General features: G+C 37.3%; 1 protein-coding gene across 1 annotated transcript; it reads right to left on the reverse strand.

Moving 5' to 3' along the window:
* Positions 97–1,032, reverse strand: LOC100622127 (olfactory receptor 5H2-like). The gene has a single exon (XM_005654075.1). The coding sequence runs from the start codon at positions 1,024–1,026 to the stop codon at positions 97–99; it is 930 nt and encodes a 309-aa protein (XP_005654132.1). The 5' UTR covers positions 1,027–1,032.

The raw sequence follows: 18,789 nt of genomic DNA on the forward strand, positions 1-18,789 counted from the left end.
AGAAAATCTTTGAACACTAGCCCAAACTGAGTCAGATATAATCTGCACAATTTTGTGGTTATTTCAATAAAAAGAGAACTGATAATAGTATGAGATTTAAATATTTCTCCTTAACATTTTTGTCAGTGAATCTATGACTTTCTTATTTCTTAGGCTATAGATAATTGGATTTAAGAAAGGAATTATGACAGTGTAAAATAAGGAATCCATCATATCTTGATCATCTACTTGTGCAGATCCAGGACGCACATACATGAAAAGAAGAGGCCCATAGTATAAAGATACAGATAGGAGATGGGATCCACAGGTGGAGAAGGCCTTCCTCATGCCCTGAACAGACTTCTTTTTTAAAATTGTATAGAGAACAAGTGTATAAGAGATAAGGACAGTCAGAATGCTGAACACCTGTATTGACCCAGAGGAAATAAATACCATTAGAACATTAATTGTAGGGTCAGTACAAGAAATCTTAAACAATGGCATGATGTCACAGTAAAAGTGATGTATTATGTTAGAATTACAGAAGGTCAACCTGCATAAAGAGACTACATGTATCATAGAATGAATAATTCCTGCTACAAATGATGAGACTGACAGCCAGATGCATAGTCTATTGTTCATAATCACTGGATACAGTAATGGTTTGCATATGGCAACATAACGGTCATATGCCATTGTTGCCAGCAAAAAACATTCTGTGGTTGCACTGAATGCAAAGGAAAAAAATTGTACCATGCATTCAGTGAGAGATATCATTTGACTCTTTGTGAAGAAATTGACCAGCATTGTAGGGGTCACTGTAGATGATATCCAAGCATCCGCAAAGGCTAAACTCCCAAGGAATAAGTACATGGGAATGTGAAGTTGAGGGTCATTGCAGATAAGATAAATTAGCCCAAGGTTTCCCACAGTGGTGATGAGGTATATTATCAAGAACACCAGGAACAGGGGAATTTGCCACTCCAGTGGATACTGAAGTCCTGTGAGAACAAATACGGACAGCAACGTTGAATTTGTCGTATCCATATTGTTATTGGCTGGCTCCTGAAATGAAATGCAGTTGATGTAAAAAGAGAATTCACTAAGATAAATAAAAAGAATATTGGAAGAAAGTAGTTTAAATAAAACCATACACTCACCAGAGTACCCTTACTACTAATTTAAAAATGGAAACTAATTTTGGAAATTAATGTAATAGAAAATGCAATTATTTCATTTCAAAAAATGTGGAAGAAATGAAAGCTTAGAAGAATGGAAAGAGCTTATAAATATATGAGCTAAATTTATGGAGATAGTTGAGTGTGTTAGGGATATTCTGTTGTGACAGGGATGAGGGTCTAGGGGGAAAAGTTTGAATTACTATAAAATGAATTGCATGCCATTAAAAAGACCTTGAGCTTTATTCCTCAGATAGTAGGGATGTGCTAAAAACTTTTAAGCCGAGGAATGGCATCATCGATATTTTTTCAAAAAGAAATATTTGGCAGTACAGAAAATATTCTATAGGGAGAAAAAACTAAAGTCAAGGGTACTTATTAGGATGCTGATACACTTATCCAGTGGTTCTCAAATAAGAATGCATAACAGAATGTCCTGGAAAGTAATTGTACAAAATACAGATTATGGATATTGATTCAGTGGGTTAAAGAAAGAAGCCTAATAATCTGTGCTTTAAATATGCCCTCTGATTGGTTCAAATTCATGTTGGGTTCTTAGTCCATGTGTGATATGTTGATGGGAATACAAAGAGATAGATTAAAATGCATCAAAATGTAGAGTTGCTAGGACTCAGTGACTTATTTACTGTGAAGAAGGTGGTCAGTGAAGGAGAGAGGAGACACTTGGTGATGGGTAAATGGTCACTGAAAATTGAGTTTGAGAACTCAGATGCTTTGGCCACTCTGTGGTCAGAGCACCCTTTGAACATCCAGGTAAGAGAGCTTAGTAGTATGAGTTTGTTAGAGCTTATGGAGGTCATTTGGTAGCTGAAGGCACACTTATGAATGACCTAACCATTGGAAAGTGAGCATAAGGTAAAAGAAGGGTGTGGAAAGATGCTTGATGTTTTATGAAAGAAGTTTTGAAGCGGATAGACATCATTTTTAGGTAGCTAAAAAGTGATCCTCTTTTCTACCGCACGAGTCGTGGTATCAGGCAAAAATGCCAGAAACTTACTTTCCCATCCCGCTTGCACCTTGAGTGAGGAGACTTGATCTAAGTTTGACGAGAAACACGCCAACATTGGATTCGTAATATCCAGAAGAAAAGGACAAGGAACAAGAGTTTTGTTTGCAAAGTCAGCCAAGGCATCCATATCAAGACCCCAGGAAATGCACCCTACATTAGCACCAACTGCGTTACCAGTGTGAGCTTTGGCATCCAAAGTTCAGCTGCAGTGATAGGAGCTCCTATTGGCAAGTGCAGGGATTTGATTTTGGCTTTAGACTCACTGTATTGCTCTCTTCTACTTCTGCCCACTTTTCAGGTGATCCATCCAATCTCTCTGGAATTTCTATCGTATAGTCACTTTCAATTCAACCAGCTAATTTTCGGTTACAAACAATTTTTCCTGACTCTAACAAAAGAGATAAAAGAGAGAGGCCAGAAATGGACATTAAGCAGAGTGATCAAAGAAGCAGAAGGGAAACTAGATAGTTGAGTGTTGTGAGCATAAGGAGAACAAAGACACAGGACACAATGAAGTATAGCACCAACTGGCAGAATGAATGCTTTGGTAGAATAGGATTGAACAGAGGCCATCGAGTGTGGGGAAAAAGAGATTTTAGTGCTTTTAGCCAGAAATGATTCCATTTTATAATTGTGTTGATATCATAGAATGGTGTGAAGCATGGTGAACAACATGAGGGGAATGCTAAGAAGAAAATAGAAAACAATTGGAATTTATCTACTGCCCATTGACAAAAGTAATGCTATTTCCTATAGAGCATTCAAATACTCTTTTTGAAATTTTTGAAATAGGAGTAGGAAAGGAAGGCATAAAGAAGATGAAGAGGGCAGGAGTAATGGAACGCAGAAATTTGGGTGGACTAAAAACAATGGAGGGAGGAAATAGAAAGAACGTACAGAGACATGGAGAGAAAAGTGTAGGGGAGACAAGCCAGTGAAAATGTAGGTCGTTTCAAGTAAAGACTGATAAATAATAAGGGAGAGTTTGCAGGTAAATACTTGTCTTAACCCTGGTTTTCATTCAAAGCTGTCAACATTAGAAATCTTCTTATTTTTTATTCAAAACTCCAAGTTTATTTTCCTGGGAATTTATGTGTAAATGAGAGAAATTAATTTTAAAATTTACCTTAAAAGCTTTGACTGTTCAAAAATGTACTAGTATTTCTGGAAAGTTCTTTCCACAGTTAAAATTGCTTTATATTTGTTACTGTAGTAACTAGAGCTGATTTTCTCTAGAAATTCTGCTGGGTTTACTTGAGAACATTTTCTTCTCTACCAGTTTTTCCAGTGAAGTAAAATTGATCCAAAGACTGGAGCCAAATTCAGGCTATATAATAACTAATGCCAGTAATTCCAGTTGCTAAATATATTTTTATTTGAAATAGACTCCCTTACATGCAATTCTAAATTACTAGGTAATTTAAAATGCTCAAATTCAATATTCATGTGGACCACTATTAAGTCATAAATCTGGAAAGAACAGTGGAGTGATATTTTCTGCAATTTTTAAAATAATATATCTATTTTAAATACTCGGTGAAATTATTGTCAAAAATAATTGAAGGAATAGAGGCGTTAATATTTAAGTGACTTCCTTTAAAAGTTAAATTGTAAACTGTGATTAATTAAAAAGAATGGATCTTTTAACTATAAAGATGTAACTATAAAGATTTCTTTCATACAAACACATGATCTGATATTTAGGTCAAGTTTAGATTGTGTAATATTTTAGTTCAAACTTTGTACGTTTATAATTACAAAGTCATTATAATTATGTTAGAAAGATAATAAATCATTAAGATGAACAGCTCTTTCCAGCAGGTATTTTGCTTATCCAGATTTAGCCACAAAAATAAGATGCAGAGAATTGGTTAATTGTTTAAAATTTTTCATCTATCTTTTTGGAATCTTATAAATTGATATAAAATTATAAAGTAATCTAAAATTATAGCTTTTATAATATTTTGACTATTTTATATAAGGAAAAATATGGTAGGATTCATATCTGTCTTACCTATGTCATAAGAAATGGTGGCAATCTTTTCAAAGAGTTAGGCTTTTCAAGGAGAAAATAATGCAGCATCACTGGAATGACAACAACACAGCTGCAATTCCTTGCACAATGATTCATTTTGGAGGCTTCATTTCCCAAGATAAGGAAATTTTGTTTATATAAATTTGCTTTGAATAGAATAGTTAACCAATTGTACAATAGTGTTTTATAAGAAAGGAGGGAAGAACTCTAAGCTGTTCCTTTGGGCATTGTAGACTTGAACATTTAGGAGAAGTCCAGGTTGTCCCTTGGGTGTATTACAGCCTGTGAAATCATTAAAATCAAGTCATTGTAGGCAGTTTTACTTTTAACAGTGGAAATTACATTTTATGTCACTACCTTCGACAACAGCTGACCCTTCTGGCATGTTTAGGCAAACTTCAGTTTATCCCAAATTCTGATTCTCTGAGTGCTTTGATTAATGTGGTCCTGTCTGAGCTAATTATACATGATTTTAAGGGGCCAAAGTTCTAGACTCTCATCAGGAGTCAATCACAAGAAAGTTGCCCTTCTCATGGAAACTGCCGCTTCCATTGAGGACTTATACCTAACTCCTCATTTTAAGCTGAAGTCAGGTGAGAAATCTTACTAAGCAGAAGTCAGGGAGGGAGAGGAGCAAAGGAAAAACAAAACCAAGAACCACATTATGAAGTGGCATAGATTAGTGCTCCTTAAATATTAATTCTTATGAATATCCTGGAGATTTTCTTTTTTATAATGTTTTTATCATCATTATTATTATTAAAGTATAGTTGATTTACAATGTTTCAAGTTCTGTTGTACAACAAAGTGAGCCAATAACACACATTTCCCTGTGCTGTACAGTAGGATCATATTGCCCATCTATTCCAAATATAACAGTTTCTATCCAAAAAAATCCTCAAAATGCCCATCCATCTACTCCTGTCCCTTTCTCTCTTGAGAAACCATGTGTGTTCTCTTCTTGGCCATGATCGTTTTCTGTTTTTTTGTGTGTTCTTTTGATTTGTTTGTTTTTTTTGTTGTTGTTGTTGTTATTTTTTATATAGGATCATCTATCCCATAGTCTAGATTCCACAAATAAGTGATATCATATGGTATTTGTCTTTTTCTTTCTGGCTTACTTCACTTTAGATTTTATTAAAATGCAAGTCTATTTCAGTAGGTCAGGAATGGGGTCTGAGGGTCTTCATTTCTAAAAAGATGATGCCTCTGAAGTTAGTGGGAAAGCTTTCAGGTTGTCTCAATTGAGAATGATGTTATCTCTGAGTTTTTCATGTATGGCCGTTATTATATTGAAGTAGGTTTCTTCTATGCCCACTTTCTTGAGAGTTTTTACCAAAAATGGGTATTGAACTTTGTCAAAAGCTTTTTCTGCATCTATGGAGATGACCATGTGGTTTTTATTCTTCACTTTGTTAATGTGGTATATATTACATCAATTGACTCATGGATATTGAAGAATCCTTGCATCCCTGGAATAAATCCCACTTGATCATGGTATGTGAAACTTTTAGTATATTGTTGGATTCAGCTTGCTAATATTTTGTTGAGGATATTTTCATCTATATTTATCAATGATATTGATCTCTAATTTTCTCCCTTTTTGGTGTTTTGTCTGGTATTGAGATCAGGGTACTGTGGCATTATAGAATGAGCTTGAGAGTATTCTGTCTTCTGGTATTTTTTGGAATAGTTTCAGAAGTGTAAGCATTACTTTTCTCTAAATGTTTGATAGAATTTTTCTGTGAGGCCATCAGGTCTTGCACTTTTGATTTTTGGAAGTTTTTAAATAATAGTTTCAATATCAGAACTTGAGATTGGTCTTTTCATATTTTCTTTTCTTCCTGGTTCAGTCTTGAAAGGTCATACCATTGTTAAGAATTGCCCATCTCTTCTAGATTGTCCATTTTGTTGACATATAATCGCTCGTAGTAGTCTGTTATGATCCTTTATATTTCCGTGATGGCAGTTATAATTTCTCCTTTTTCATTTCCAGTTATATTGATGAACTCTCTCTTTTTTCTTGATGAGTCTGGCTAAAGATTTATCAATTTTGTTGATCTTTTCAAAGAACCAGCTTTTAGATTCATTGATCCTTTCTATAGTTTCTTCATCTCTATCTCATTTATTCTTTCTCTGATTTTTATGATTTCTTCTTCTAACTGAGTTTTTTGTTCTTCTTTCTCTAGTTGCTTTAGGTGGAAGGTTAGGTTGTTTATTTCAGTTTTTCTTGTTTCCTGAGGTAGGCTTGTACTTCTATAAATTTCCATCTAAAAACTGCTTTTGATTTTGCTTCATCCCATACGTCTTGGAGGCTTGTGTCTTCATTATCATTTGTCTGTGGGTATTTTTTGATTTCCTCTTCAGTTTCTTCATTTACCCATTGGTTGTTTATTGTTTAGCCTCCATGTATTTGTATTTTTTGAAGTGGTTTTTTTTTTTTTTTGTGGTCGATCTCTAGTCTCAAGGTGCTGTGGTTGGAAAAAATGCTTGATGTGATTTAGCTTTTTTTAGATTTACTGAGGTTTGATTTATGGGCCAAGATCTATCCTGAAAAATGTGGGTACACCTGCAAAGAAATGTGTAGTTTCCTGCTTTTTGGTGCTGTAAATACCTATCAAGTCTCTCTAGACTAATGTGTCATTTAAGGCCTCTGTTTCTTTATAGATTTTCTGTTTGAATGATTCTATCCATAGATGTAATTGGTGTGATAAAGTCCCCCATTGATACTGTTTTATTGTCAATTTCTCCTTTGATGGTTGTTAGCAGTTGCCATATAAAATGTGGTGCTCTTATGTTGGGTGCATATATATTTACAGTTGTTATATCTACTTCTTGGATTGATCTCTTGATCATTAAGTAGTGTCCTTCTTTGTCTCTTATAATAATCTTTATTTTAAAGTCTGTTTTGTCTGATATGAGTATTGCTACTCCAGCTTTCTTTTCATTTCCACTTGTGTGGAATATATTTCATTCCCTTACTTTCAGTCTTTATGTCTCTAGGTCTGAAGTGGGTCTATTACAGACAGCAAATCTATGTCAGTCTCCTTTTTGGTATTCATTCAGTGAGTGTGTCTTTTGTTTGGAGTATTTAACCCATTTACATTCAACGTAGTTATCAATATACATGTGCTCATTGCCATTTCATTAATTGTTTTGGATTTGTTATTTTGGGACTTTTATCTTCCCTTCCTCTTTTGTTCTTTTCTCTTGTGATTTGATGACTATCTTTTGCATTGTATTTGAATTGCTTTATTTTTTTAACCAGTGTGTCCACTGTAGTTTTTTGGTTCCTCGTTATCATGAGGTTTTCATATAGCATTCTATGTACATAAAAATTGTTTTAAGTTACTGGTCTCTTAATTTCAAGTGCATTTTCAATATTCTGCATTTGCCCTCTCCTTTTCCCAAAATCACTAGCTTTTATATCATGTTTCTCTACAGATGATTTATTTTACGTTTGACTGTACTGATGAACTTTCCTATTCATACTTTTATTGTTTCTAGTGTGGCCTTTTTCTTTCAATCTAGAGAAACTGCTTTAGTATTTGTCAAAGAGCTGGTTTTGCTGTGCTGAATTCTCTTAGTTTTTCCTTGTCTGTAAAGTTTTTGATTTCTCTCTCAAATCTGAATGAGAGCCTTGCTGGATAGAGTATTCTCAGTTGTAGGTTCTTCGCCTTCATCATTATAAACATATTGTGGCCCTCTCTTCTGGCCTGCAGAGTGTCTGTTAAAAAATCAGCTATTAACCTTATTAGGAGGGTTCCCTTGAATATTACTTATTGCTTTTAATACTTATTCTTTATATTTAATTTTTATCAGTTTCATTAATAGGTGTCTTGCTGTATTCCTCCTTGAGTTTATCCTGTATTGTATGCTCTGCACTCCCTGGGCGTGAGTATTTCCTTTCCCATATTAGGGAAGCTTTCATGTATAATCTCTTCAAATACTTTATCAGGCCCTTTCGCTCTCTCTCTTCTCCTTCTGAGATCCCTATGATGTGAATGTTCATACATTTGATGTTGCCCCAAAGATCTCTTACACTATCCTCATTTGTTTTCATTCTTTTTTCCTTATTCTTTTCCGTGGCAGTGATTTTCACTATCCTGTCTTCCACATCACTAATTCCTTTTTCTTTAACTTCAGTTATTCTGCTGTTGTTTCCTTCTAATGCATTTTTTCCATTTCAGATATTATGTTATTCATCTTTGTTCCCTTTTTGTTTGACTCTTTCAGCTCTTTATTAAACATTTCTTATAATTTCTTGAATCTTGCCTCCATTCTTTTTTTGAGTTCTTGGATCATCCTTAATATCATTACTCTGTATTTTTTTAATCAGGTAGATTGCCTATCTCCTCTTCATTCAATTGTTTTTGTGTGCTTTTATCTTGTTTCGTTTTTGGAAAAATATTTCTCTGTCATCTCATTTTGTCGTTCCTTCTATTTTTGCTGTCTTCTTTCTGAAGACTATAGGGTTTTTAGTTCTTGCTTCTGGTATTTGACCTCTGCTTAGTAAAGTTGGTTCAGGGGTTTGTGCAGGTTTTCTTGTTTGAGAGACAGGTATCCTTTTCCTTTTGGGTGGGCTGAGTCTTGTCCCTCTGGTGGTTCAGGCCTTGTCAAGGGATGTGTTTCGAGGTGTCTATCAGCTTAGTATGACTTTAAGCAGCCTTCTGGGTTTATTTTTTTGAGGGGGGCGGGAGGGCTATTTTTAGTTTAGATGCCTGGCACCTCTTTCCTCAATGTATGCTTGCCATTATCCTCTTGATAGGAGACATACCGGATGTTGTGGTGACTAGAGCTTTCACTGGATATTGAGTAGTGCCTCCTATTTGCTCTGTGGTTTTCACAGTCCTGTAAGGGGTAGGGACTGATCCTGAGTTGTTGAAGTATAAGCCCCAAGATTGTTCCTGAGCTGTGCTTCAGGTGCATGGTGTGAATGTGAAGGGATTGCAGCATTCCCACTGGGAGAGGAACAACTGAATATTGCTCCACTGGAGCTGTCACCTATGAGTGTGCTCTGTTGTCTCACCTTTCACCATTGCGGAGGCTCACAAAGTTCACTGTTGTTGTTACTGCTCTCACCCCCACCTTAACCATGGGTATGTTAGTTATGAGTCCTTGTATCTTTCAGGCATTGTTTTCATCTGGCCACCAGTGCTGATCTACTAAGGTCAGGACCCAGGGCTGCACTACTCATGCTCCTTGGCCCAGTGTGAGAGTTATGGAGTCAGTGCAGACTCTGGCCTGGACAATGCCCTGTATGTACCCCCCCAAAAAAAAACATATCTACTAAATACAGACCCCTTTCAGTTGTGGGTGCACTCATCATTGGATTGTTCCATCAGTTCTGACTTTAGAAGATTGGCAATGGAGGTGTAAATCCATACAGAGTTTGCATAGTTTGGAGGAGCGTTTTCAGGTCCTTCTCCTTAGTGGCAGGGTCCTTGGGGCTCAGCTGTGATTTCAATAACACCTCTATGTGTGAACAACACACTGGTGATTGCTCCCAAGGCAGCAGGTGCACAGGGGGCCAGGCAGTGGGTTACTGCTTTGGAGATAGTAGGTGCACAGGGGTCCAGGTTGCCTGCAACTGCTTTGGAGGCAGCAGGGGTACAGGGCACCAGGGTGGCTGTGATTGATTTGGAGGTATCAAGTGAACATGGGACAGAGTGGTGATGGGTGTGTGTAGGGAGATGGGGCTGGGTAGAGATTTGGATGCATAAGAGCCTGCTCCAGGAGGAGGGTGGTGGGGCTTGATAGGAGGCAGTGTCCAGCTCAGGCAGTCCATCTCAGATGGAGCCTCCCCTAGAGCTTGCAGAGGCAGGGACCTATTTGGGGGAGGAGGTTGTAATGGTGACCCCACCACTCACACGCTATTTAACAATGGTGTTAAGCCTCTATGGCAGCTGGGCCACCTGTCCAAATATTCCCAATTGTGGTACTTTGCCCTTCCATTCCTCCAGGCTGTCTCACATAGCCAGTGACTGTCCTAACCTCAGGAATATACGCTAAACCCTGTACACTCTAGTACATAGCCCCTGACATTATATGCAGACTTGTATCTCAGGCTTGAACACACAAGGCAGTTGTGCAAACCCTCTGTGTATGACTTATTCTGTTCTGCCTGCCACAGGTTGGCTGTTTTGGTTTCTTTGAAACATCCAAAGCTCTTTTCCTGCCCCAGCTGGTCACTCTGCTGGTAATGGGACTCCACCAGCAGGTGGAACAATCTCTCCAAGTGTAGCAACCTCTCCTGTCATTCAGCTCCCTCCCTAGGGTGCAAGTCTCAACCCACTTCCACCTTTTTTTTTTCTCTTAAGTCCTACCCGGTTACATGGAGATCCTTCTTGTCTTTTCTGGTGTTTGAGTTTTTCTTCTAATGTTCAGTAGATGTCCTGGGTGGTTGTTCCATTTATAGATGGACTTCTGATGTATTTGTGGGAAGAGGTGAACCCCATGTCCTTCTATTCCACCATCCTGTTGCTCCCCATAGTATTAGCTTTTGAAACAGAAGCTCTCATGATAGAGACCATATTCTCTTTCCACAAGCCCTTCAGAAGATTCTGAGGCACACTAAAGTTTGATAACCACTATATTAAAAGAAAGACAATGATAAGAAAGCCTAGAATTGCAGAGGAGTTTACACTTACAAACATATATACTAGTAAGAATCTATCCTATCTACTTCACAACTCAGAATGAGAAATACTGTCTAGATTTCGTGGTGTTTAATTTCACTTAACTCCTAAGTGTTTTGCTTCTTTGAACAGTCTAGGATAATGTAGTCAGCAACTTCTCAACAGCACAGAGTATTCTAAAATGATGAGAAAAAAAGTTTATCCATGTACATAAGAGAGGAACTATGAATTATTTTATATTCTCTGGCTAAGAAAATTAATACAGCTTTGTAATAAAGAATATTACTCTTATGTTATTAGCATTTCCGAGGGATGGTTTTATCCAATGTCTGTAGTGTTACAGACAACTAAGTGAACTTAGTATTGTGATATCAACATTTATATATAAATAACACTAAATAATATGTATGTAAATTCACAGGTTATTAATTTTTTTTTCACTTTTTTCCCCTCTGTACAGCATGGGGACCAGTTACAAATCCATGTATATACACTTTTTTCTCCCATTGTGATGCTGCATTTTAAATATCTAGACATAGTTCTCGGTACTACACAGCAGGATCTCATTGTAAATTCATTCCAAGAGCAAGAGTTTGCTTCTCTTAACCCCAAGCTCCCACTCCCTCTCCTTCCCCCTGGACAACCACAAGTCTATTCTCCAAGTCCATGATTTTCTTTTCTGTGGAAAGATTCCTTTGTGCTATATATAAGATACCAAATATGAGTGATATCATATGGTATTTGTCTTTCTGTTTCTGACTTATTTCTCTCAGTATGTGAATCTCTAGGTCCATCCATGTTGTTGCAAATGGCATTATGTATTTGTTTTTTTATGGCTGAGTAGTAATCCATTGCGTATATATACCACATCTTCCTAATCCAATCGTCTGTTGGTGGACATTTGGGTTGTTTGCATGTCTTGGCTATTGTGAATACTGCTGCAATGAATACGTGGGTGTATGCATATTTTTTAAGGAAATTTTTGTCCAGATACATGCCCAAGAGTGGGATTGCTGGATCATGTGGTAGTTCTATGTATAGATTTCTAAGGTACCTCCATACTGTTCTCCATAGTGGTTGGACCAGGTTACATTCCCAACAATAGTGCAGGAAGGTTCCCTTTTCTCCACACCCTCTCCAGTGCTTGCTATTTGTGGACTTATTATTGATGGCCATTCTGACTGGTGTGAGGTGGTATCTTATGGTAGTGTTCATTTGCATTTATCTAATAATCAGGGATGTTGAGCCTTTATTTCCTGTGCTTGTTGGCCCTCTGTATATCTTCCTTGGAGAAATGTCTGTTCAGGTCTTTTGTCCATTTTTCCATTAGAGTGTTGGCTTTTTTTTTTGCTGTGGATGTGTGTAAGTTGTTTGTGTATTCTAGGGATTGAGCCCTTGTCAGTTCCATCATTTGAAACTATTTTCTCCCATTCTGTAAGTTGTCTTTTTGTTTTCTTTTTGGTTTTCCTTGCTGCACAAAAGCTTGTCAGTTTGATTAGGTCCCATTGAGTTATCTTTGCTTTTATTTCTGTTGCTTTGGGAGACTGACCTGAGAAAATATTCATGAGGTTGATGTCAGAGAATGTTTTGCCTGTGTTCTCTTCCAGAAGTTTGATGGTGTCTTGTCTTATATTTAAGTCTTTCAGCCATGTGGAGTTTATTTTTTTGATTCTGTGAGTGTGTGTTCTAGTTTCATTGCTTTGCATGTAGCTGTCCAGGTTTCCCAGCAATTCTTGCTGAAGAGACTGTCTTTTTCCCATTTCATGTTCTTGCCTCCTTTGCTAAAAATTATGTGATTATAGGTTTTTAGTAGCATGTAATTTAGTCTCCATGTAGTGTGTTTTTTCTCATTTCTTTTCCTGTGGTTAATTTCTAGTTTCATGCTGTTCTGCTCAGAGAAGATACCTGACATAATTTCTATACTCTTAAATTTGTTGAGGTTAGCTTTGTGCCTCAGGATGTGATCCATCCTTGAGAATGTTCCATGTGCACTTGAGAAGAATGTGTATTCTGATTTTTTTGGATGTAATGTCCGAAAATATCAATTAAGTCTAATTTGTCTATTGCGTCCTTTAGGATCTTTGTTGCTTTGTTGCTTTTCTGTCTAGAGGATCTGTCCATTGATGTGAGTGAGGTGTTAAAGGTCCCCTACTATGATTGTATTCCCATCAATTTCTCCTTTTATGTCTGTTAATATTTGTTGTATGTTTCTGGGTGCTCCTATATTTTGGAAGTATCTATTGATGATTGTAATATCCTCTTCTTGAATGGATCCTTTAACCATTAAATTAAATGATTTGTCTTTCTTTATAGCCTCGTTTTAAAGACTATTTTGTCTGATGTGAGTTTGCAACTCTTGTTTCTTGTCTTGTCCATTGGCATGAAATATCTTTTTCCATCCCCTCACTTTCAATCTATATGTGTCCTTTGTCCTAAGGTGAGTTTCTTGTAGGCAGCAGAATGAAGGTGTTTCCTTTTTTATCCAGTCTTCCACTCTGTGTCTTTTGATTGGAGCATTCAGTCCATTGACATTTAACGTGGTTATTGATAGATGTTTAGTTATTGCCATTTTAAACCTTACTTTCCAGTTCATTCTATGATTCTCCATTCTTCATTTCTTGTTTTGGTTGAATGGTGTCCATTTATTTTATGCTTGAGTAATTTTATTTTCATTTTTTTGAATGTAATGTTTGGTTTTGATTTGTGGTTGCCCTGTTTTTTAAGTATGTTAACCTCTTCCTATAATTGTGTGGTTTAGCCTGATAGTCCTGTAGGTTCAAACTCTTCATTGCCATAATGAAATATAAAAAGAAAAGATAAAAAAGTATCCATTTCTTTCCTTACTTCCCTTGCACACATTTTATGATTTTGATATCTTTTTTAAATTTTATTTTATTTAAAAGTCTGTATGATGGCTTATTTAAGGGACTGCCCTCTGATTGTGGTTTCCTCCATTCTCATTCTTCTACTTATTCCTTCTAATTTAGAGATGCCTTTTCAGTATTTCTTTTAGGATGGGTTTTGTGTTACTGTATTCTTTTAAATTTTGTTTGTTGGAGAAATTTTTTATTTCCCCTTCTAATTTAAATGATGCTCTTGCTGGATAGACTATTCTACATTGCATATTTTTTCCTTTCAGTGCTTTAAATATCTCTTGTCATTCCCTCCTGGCCTGTAGTATTTCTGTGGAGAAATCAACTGGTAGCCTTATTGGGGTTCGCTTATAACTGACAGTTTGCTTTTCTCTTGCTGCCTTTAGGATCCTCTCTTTATCTTTAACTTTTGCCATTTTTATTATAATATGTCTTGGTGTGGGCCTGTTTGGGTTCCACATGTTTAGGGCTCTCTGTGCTTCCTGTATCTTGAAATCAGTATCCTTTAAATTTGGAAAGTTTCCAGGTATAATTTCTTCAAATATATTTTCCATCTAATTTTCTTTTTCTTCTCCTCTGGAATTCCTATTATGTGTAGATTGGTCTACTTTTTATTATCCCACAAGTCTCATATTGCTTTCATGTTTTTTTCATTGGGTTTTCTGTCTGCTGATCTGATTGGGTGATTTCCATTATTAGTGACTTCCATGTCACTAATTCATTCCTCTACATTATTCATTCTAGTTATAGAGCCCTTAGCTCAGTTTGTATCTCTGCAAATGAATTTTCTAGGTTTTATTTTTTTTCGCTCCTCATATTTTCTAGTTCCTTTCTGAGGGAGTCTGCATTACTATTCATATCTTCTCTTAATTCCTTCAATATTTTCACTATCTCCCTTTTGAACTCCAAGTAAGTCAGACTGCAGAGGTCTGTTTCATTGTTGACTCCTTTAGGTGAGTTCTCCTGTTGGTTTAACCAGGAGTGATTTCTCAGCTTCTTCATCTTGCTTGTGTTTTTCTTTTTTGTGGTGGAGGTGGACTCCCATGGCTGGGCCAGGTTTTCCCTGACACCACTGTGGAGTGCTCCCTGAGGGCTGGTGGAGTTGGCCGGCCTGCTTTGAGGCAGCAAGGTGTTTCCCGAGGGTGTGCAGGGTTAGCCGTGTCACTCTGTGGCAGAGGGTGCTTCCTGAGGGCAGGCAGGACTAGCAGGGTCCTTTGCCTCAAAGTGAGCCAGCTAGCTCCACCTGCCCTGGGGCAGGTGTGTACCGCAGTGGTGTTGCACTTCCTATGGCCTTCCTGGCAGGGCTTGCCGTGGCGCTTCTGGACTGTGGCGCTCCTCCCAAGGGCAGGCAGTGCTGAGTGACTTGCTCTGCAGGATTAAGGCATTTCCTGTGTGTAGGCAGGCCATGCTTGGGAAAGCTGCAGTGGTGGTTTGCTTCCTGCAGGTGATGAGGCCAGTCTGCTGGGATTGCAGGCAGCTTCTGGCCAGGTATGTGTGGGGTGAGAGAGGGGGGATGCGCTGGGAAGCTCTCTTCTCTACTAGCTGGCAGGCAAGCATGCATGCTGGGGCTCAAAGAGTATTCTATGGTGACCCACCCCTCTTTCTTTCCCTTACCCAACACTAGCATCTCTCCTGAGGGTCCAGACCTTCTCCCAGGTTCCCTCTGTTGTGGATTTCCACTCCCCAACCCTTAGCATATTGTTCCCTCCACCCATGACACACAGCTTCCTCATCCCTCAGGCTGTCTCCACACTGCTAACCCCAGCCTGCTCCCAGGGACTAACCTTCAGAGCCCAGTTCTCAGTGCCCAGCCCCCACCTGAGCATCTTGGATTTTGGTGTCTGTGCCAGTGGTTCCGATGATCTGTACAGCTCTCTTCTTTTCATATCTCAGACCTGCTGCTGCACTTTTCTTGGCATCTGGAGATCCCTCCCATGACTTGGTTGATCTCTCCATCGATTAAGAGACTTTTCAGGGTGTGGGTTCCCTTTCTCCTTCACAGTTCCCTTTTGGGAGTGCCAGTACGGCCCTGATTCCCCTCCTCTCCCTCTCCTCTTTTCTTTTGTTTTACCCAGTTATGTAAAGAGATTCTTGACATTTTGGGAGGTTTGAGTTCTGCCAGCATTTAGTTGCTGTTCTGTGCGAGTCATTTTACATGTAGATGTGCTTTTTTGTTGTGTTTGTGAGAGAGGGCGAGCATGTCCCCCTACTCTTCCGCCATCTTTCCTCCTCTATAATTTCACAGGTTCTTTTTAAAGAATTTCGCAGAATATCTTCTAAGATATGGGCTTTTAACAGGTTAATATTTTTACATATTTCCCTGCACATACCTGAAATTACATATGTAATATACAAAAATTAAAAAATGCTAAACAGAAGTGAGCATGGGCATACATTGACAAAGAGGAGGTTTGGTGAATTTCTGGAAGGCATAAATTAGTTGCGAGTTTAAAGAAAGACACATCAGAGCAGTAAAATCCATAGAATAGACATGTTCAATAGAAGGTTATACAGGAAGCTTGAGTTTCTGAGAGACCACCAATGCCTATTTCATACCAACCCAATTGAAAGAAGGACTTGACACATCCTCATATACTCATAATTGATATCAACCTTTTCATTCAAACAAAAGGACAATTAGGGAAACAAACATTTATGATTACAAAACAAAAATAGCATTTGCTTCTATTAGCAATATAGTATTTGGGTTATAACTATATGCGTACGAACAAGCAAAAATTTAAATAAATTATGGAAAAAATAAGAACAATGGAACAATTGTAAAACAACAAAAATTAATACACTATGGATATATATGCAAATACATAGATTCCCTAGTGAAAAACAATAGGAGTATCTGACTGTTATTCTTTTATTCCCTCTCTGGGACTTGGGGATATCCCTCAGGAAACAAAGAGAGGGTAGATGGCCTGATCTAATCTTGTGACCTGCACCTCCAGAAATAGGTAATAATGATATGTGTTGTAAATATTTGTATAACCTGTATCATTAATCCAAACATCTAGCTAAAGAACTTCACCCAGATATTTTGTCTTTCTCTATGTCAGGAGCTAATCCTCCTGCTAGGAAGAAGAAGATTAGTTTACTTTGGGTGTATGATACTTGCAGTTATCTTGAAAGAAATGTGAAGGTAAACTGGATAGAGTAGCCATTCCAGGCGCATGAATCTCTGTGGACTCATTACAAGATTGAAAATAAGTGGTTTACTCACACTTCACTGAAGTATTTATGATGTGAGAATCATTTCAATTTTGCATATATTTCATAAATGCTTATTTAGGACCTCAGGTGGTATGCAACTCTTCTAAGAGCTACAAATGATTGAATGACTCTCTACTATTTGAAGACAGTAATTCTTCAAATTATAATCTAAATGAGAAAGCTTGCTGGCCAAGAATAAGTATTAAGGAAGTGTATTTGTGGCCTAAAAGAACAAGTAAACTACTCAAACGTTCAAATGAGGGAGCCTGTCTACTCTCTTTGAGGTAGCATGAAAATACATTATGGAAACTATTACATTTAAGACAGATCTTGACAAAATGACCATTACAATTGTAAATGAAGATAGATGCACTTGGGCAGGAGACCATTCGAAATGGAGGAACCTATAGGAAGAGAATCATGTATCTGAGAGGAAGGTTTCTCTAGGAGGGTTTCAGTAATTTATTTGGGTGTAACATAAGGTCCATTAAGAGAATTGCAGAAGCAAAGACTTCAGAGTAAAATTAAGACTTTATTGGGAAAGACCTCAAGTAATGCCAATGTGAACAAATATATGTAATGTGAACACACATGTGAACAAATAAACTTATCTATGTGCATAGAGTTCTAGATATGTATGCCATATATGCATATAATCTGATAGTGGTGACAATATATTAAAAGATGTTGAAAAGGGATATTATTTCCTCAGAGTTCTGTTTATAAAGAATAATCCAAGAGCAATATTTGGGAAGTAAGAGTATCAGCAGGAGGTAGAATAAGTAACAACACTATTGCAAATGACATATGTCAGTAGTTTTAGGGTAAAAGCCTCAGTGGTACCAGTAGGATTGTAGATAGAGTTAGTGGTGAGATTGGAAGATTGGGGGTGGACCTGAAGATGGAATCTTGCGTGATCCCACACCGGTGTCATGGACCTGAAGATGAATCACTCATTATTCTTAGAGTACGGAGTGTGACAAAAGCTAGTGTTTAAGTATTGTGGGGGCACAAATCACATAAATTTTGGCTCATTTTCGTGTTTTTCCCAGCTACTTACTGGATACTCTGATATAATTCATTTTAACATTATTTGAACTTTGGTACTATGCATGCATTTGAATCATCTTGTCATCAACACGTTCTAACAATCAATACCTATTACATTTTTCTGAACAGTTTCATTGTTGTAAAATTGTAAGCAAGTTGGGCTCATTTCCTTCGTATTCTACCACTTCACTTTCCCTCTCTATGCCCATCTCAATTAAATCTGCAATTTCATCACTTAGCTTTTCAACCAGTAAAGCTTTTTGGATTACCATGCAACATACCAAAAAACTGAACAGGACCACTCAAGTCATCATAGACATTGAGAGGCATCTTCCCTCTTCTTATTACTCATTGAGCTAAGGGCATCCTCTTAAAGTTTGGCCTGAATTTATCTGCTTTAACTCCTTTCTCATATTTTTTTCATTATCGACTCATTTCTGTTAATTTCTCTGTGTTATAAGAAAATTGAAACCCCACAAAAAGTGACATTCCCCATGTCCCAAGTAGAATATCATCAAATACCTTTTGGTGGCTAGCAAAATTTTTGAAATTTGTCTCCATTTGCTCAAACACAATCCTGTCTCCACTGTGGAGGTAAATGTGTTATGAGTCCCCAGGCTGCACAGCTCTATTATTGTCAAAGCCACCATATTTCAGTTCTTTTAATGGTGATTTCAATATTATAGTGCTCAATGAATTTATGAAGTAACATTGAGAAAGTACATATGGAGTATTTTGTTTTCTATTTTACTATAACATGAACACTTTATTAGAATTTTATCTA

Source organism: Sus scrofa, chromosome 13 (assembly GCF_000003025.6).
Source record: "Sus scrofa isolate TJ Tabasco breed Duroc chromosome 13, Sscrofa11.1, whole genome shotgun sequence".
Taxonomy (NCBI): domain Eukaryota; kingdom Metazoa; phylum Chordata; class Mammalia; order Artiodactyla; family Suidae; genus Sus; species Sus scrofa.